The sequence below is a fragment of the Penaeus monodon genome, chromosome 24 (assembly GCF_015228065.2).
Source record: "Penaeus monodon isolate SGIC_2016 chromosome 24, NSTDA_Pmon_1, whole genome shotgun sequence".
In the NCBI taxonomy this organism is placed as follows: domain Eukaryota; kingdom Metazoa; phylum Arthropoda; class Malacostraca; order Decapoda; family Penaeidae; genus Penaeus; species Penaeus monodon.
In genome coordinates, this window is record NC_051409.1 from 28,766,560 (window position 1) to 28,770,000 (window position 3,441).

At 47.4% G+C, this 3,441-nt stretch overlaps 1 protein-coding gene across 1 annotated transcript; it reads right to left on the bottom strand.

Moving 5' to 3' along the window:
- Nucleotides 1–186: 186 nt before the first annotated feature.
- LOC119588936 (mucin-2-like) lies at nt 187–1,578 on the bottom strand. The gene is made up of 3 exons (XM_037937549.1): nt 858–1,578; nt 567–635; nt 187–416 (listed from the first exon to the last, which is right to left on the bottom strand). The coding sequence occupies exons 1-3, from the start codon at nt 1,576–1,578 to the stop codon at nt 187–189; spliced, it is 1,020 nt and encodes a 339-aa protein (XP_037793477.1).
- Between the last annotated feature and the right edge of the window lie 1,863 nt (nt 1,579–3,441).

The window sequence follows — 3,441 nt, forward strand, 5'->3', positions numbered from 1 at the left end:
GGGAAAGGGTTAAATTTAATTTGTTCATGCTTCATCCCGTGGGTGAGATGAGTGCGCCCCCCCTCGCCCGGGGTTTCGCAAAAGGCTCCGGGAGGGCGGCCGCACGAAGTCTCCCTGGGGGGGTAGTTGCTTCCAGCACGAAATCGATGTCGAAGCCCGGTGCAAGCGACCGGCCCCCCTCCCACCTCAGGCCACCGGTCCGTGGGGGCCCGAGGCCCCCCAGGCTGAAGATGTTGCCCCCATTGCACTTCGTCCCCGCGCCAGGAACCGGATCCCCGAGTCCCCGGCAGCTTTCCTGCCGGCGGATCTCCACACGTACACCCCCACACCCACGGCGACGGAGACCACAACGGCGACCCCAGAAGCGACGAGGGAAAGGTCGCGGTGGACGCGAGGAGCCCTTTCCGCCCGGGAAACTGAGGGAGAGGGCCTGGGGGGGGAGGGCCCTGGGAGGGGGGGGGGCGGAGAGGTACTTGCCGGGGCGTGGCGAAGGGGGCGCGGGGAGAAGGCCAGGATGGCTTCTCGTTGAGGTGTCGCCGCCCCCCTTCGTTTGTGGGCTTTTTTACCGGCCGAGCAGGCGTCGATGTCGCCTTGACCCCCTGGGTTGAGCTTCTCGTGCGGACGTCCCCTTGGTCCTGCGAAAAGGACTTCGTATAAAGAACCATAAAAACAAACCCCCGTTTTTGCTGAATGAGCGTGCAACCCTTTTATCATTTGTACCAAATTTTACATTTACACGAATTTATCAATTAGTTTTGTTACCTACGGGGGGGGTTATGGCTTCACTTTCAGGGATGGCAAGTCTTTTTTCCCGTCCCCTCGGGCGTGGAACTAGAGGGGGTGGTGCTGGGCGTGACTGTGCACAGAAGCTGCTGTAGTCGCTGGACAGTGGCGTCCCGTGGGCGGGTGCTTCAGGAACGACGCGGGGGTGGGCGGGGCAATGGTTTTTCTTTTGTTGAGTGGTATCATTTTCTGTGGCAGGGGAGGAGGGCTGTGGCGTGGGGGTTTCCCCGCAGTGACGGGCGGGGTACGTGTGGGGTAACGCAGTTTCAGTGGGGGCGGTGGACAGGGCGTTGTGGGGGTTTTTGTAACAGGGGCCCAGCGGTTGCGTTGGAAAGCTGCAGAGGTTCTGTTGTGTGCTGTAGGGGTGGGGTGGAGAAAGAGCGTCGGGTCGTGGTGGCAAGAGGAGGGATGTGTGGTGGTCCTGAGGCTGTTGGAGGTGCATGGTGTTGGAGGTTGAAGGGGTGTGGTGGGGGTCGGGGTGGTCGTTAGGATAGTAGGGGGGATGGTGGTCGTATGTTGGTTGATGTTGGGGGGGGTGGTCTCGGGGGGAAGGCAAGGAGGTGGTGGCGGGGTGGTCGTCGGGCTAGCGGGGGGGTGGTGGTGGTCGAGGGGGGTGGTGGTCGTGGGGTCGTTTTTAGTGGGGTCGAGGGTCCCAGCATCGGCGGCCTCGACCGCTGCCGCAGCTGGAGATTGTCCCGCGGGCCAGCGAACGTCATCGACGGCCACGTCAGCCATCGTCCGCTCGAAGCACACCCCCATCACGACGCGGACGAGACGGAACACACTCACGGTCATCCTGCTCACTGGGACATGAATCAGCCCCGAGCCAAGCTTATGGCGTGAGGGGCGACCTCCATGTTTCTGTCACGCCTGATATTGACATGAATTTTTCCCCCAAAATTACGAATTCCAATTATCACTCAATAAACATAACTTTAACTATACATAGTTTACCAACTTTTTCTCATCGACTCCCCTTTCCCCTTTTTTTAAGTCACTGTACACGATTTGAATTTGAAGATTAACTGAAGGTACAAAAAAGACAAAAGAAGACCCCTTTGACGGTAAAACCATGAGTTTTGATGAAAATAAAATGACGAAGATATTTAAGAAAAATTAAATTGAAGAAAAAAATCAACGTTTCTAAGTATTCTCTAGGTAGAAAAAAGAAAAAAAAGTTTTAGTTACGAAGCAAAAAACCCGTTGGTAGTACGATAAAATGATAAATGAAAATAGCGAATCGGGTATGAAAAAAAAAAACGTAAGGAAGTTAGTGAAGCATGAAATTTAAATTTAAACCCTAAAAAACAGTAGGGTAATTGACCAAGTAAAATGTGACAAAAATAAAATGTATTTTCTTATAAAAAAAACAGTGGATGATATAACGGGAAACCCATAAAGTAAAAAATCCTATTAAGGGGGTTTCAGGGATCATGACTCCCATGTGAGAGCGTGTGAAATTTCGCACCGCTGGGTATGCGTTTAAGGAAATGAGGAAAGTTCATAGTAATAAATATATAGAATATCTTTGCTTTTTCGTGAAATATGAATTATATTTTCCGGGGGGCAGGTAAACTTGTTGATAAGGAATAATTTTTAAATTTCCCCCAAAGGGTTTAAATTTTTTAGCATTTTTAGACAACCGAAGTTCGAACATATATTATTGGGAAAGAATCAGACATGGAATTTCATATTCGGGGATATTTATTTCTTGTGATTATAATTAAAACCGTAAAGGGGCTTGGGGGAATTTATGTATTCACTTTTAAATTGTATTTAGAAGAGCAAATCAATTTTTTCGCAAAAGTTCCTGTACAGAAAAAAAAAGATCGTCTCCTTAGTATAGTATCAAGTTCGTGGACCACAAATATAATGTAGCCCGGACGGACAAAAAGCATAAATAAACTTTCAGAACTTTTGTTTAAAGCAACCCTCTGTTGTTGTTATAAAAAGATGAAGCCCTTTTAAAACAGCAAAAAAAGGTTTAAATTTGTTGAAAAAGCTTGGGCCCCTCAATTTAGGGTACTTTTCCCACATAATCTCATATTGAAAAGAAAGAGGTTTGCGTGTATGTGTGTGGGAGAATGGTAGAGAGAGGGCGACGGAGGGTTAGAGAGAGAGAGGGGAGGAGAGGGAAGGAGAGGGAGAGCGGGGGAGAAAAAATGAGAGAGGCGGAGGGAGGGAGGTAATGAGAGGAAATGAAAGACAGACAGACAAGTGGACAGAGATGAGAAAAAGAAAAAAGGAAACAGCAAGAGGAAAAATACCAATATTTGTACACATACATATAGATCGTAGCAAATTGGAGCCTTTAAAGAACCCAATAGAAAATACAACGCAGTTTGGAACAAATTCTAGTTAATCTATTTCTTCCTTCTGCTTAGTGATGTGATGTATGATGTATTCTGGGCATCCGAAATCCCCCCCAAAATTTTCCGGGAATTTTTCAAAAAGCGTGTATTTTTTTTTTTTAAAGGTTTCCCGCATTTTCGGTTTTTAAAAAAACCCCTTCCACCCAAATTTTTAAAATCACCCCATAAAAAAAAGGGGAATATGGATTTTTTTTTCTAAATAGTTAAAAAATTTGTACCCAAAAATTAAAAAAATTGTATGCAAATTATATACACATACTCAGCATACAGGAAAAACGCGAAAATT

Excerpts from the sequence above, each read along its gene's own strand:
- LOC119588936 (XM_037937549.1), bottom strand. The coding sequence starts at position 1,578 with ATGACCGTGAGTGTGTTCCGTCTCGTCCGCGTCGTGATGGGGGTGTGC. Across the intron at positions 636-857 it reads TACAGCAGCTTCTGTGCACA|GACCAAGGGGACGTCCGCAC; the intron begins GTCACGCCCAGC and ends TCCTTTTCGCAG. Across the intron at positions 417-566 it reads CATCGACGCCTGCTCGGCCG|TTTCCCGGGCGGAAAGGGCT; the intron begins GTAAAAAAGCCC and ends CCTCTCCCTCAG.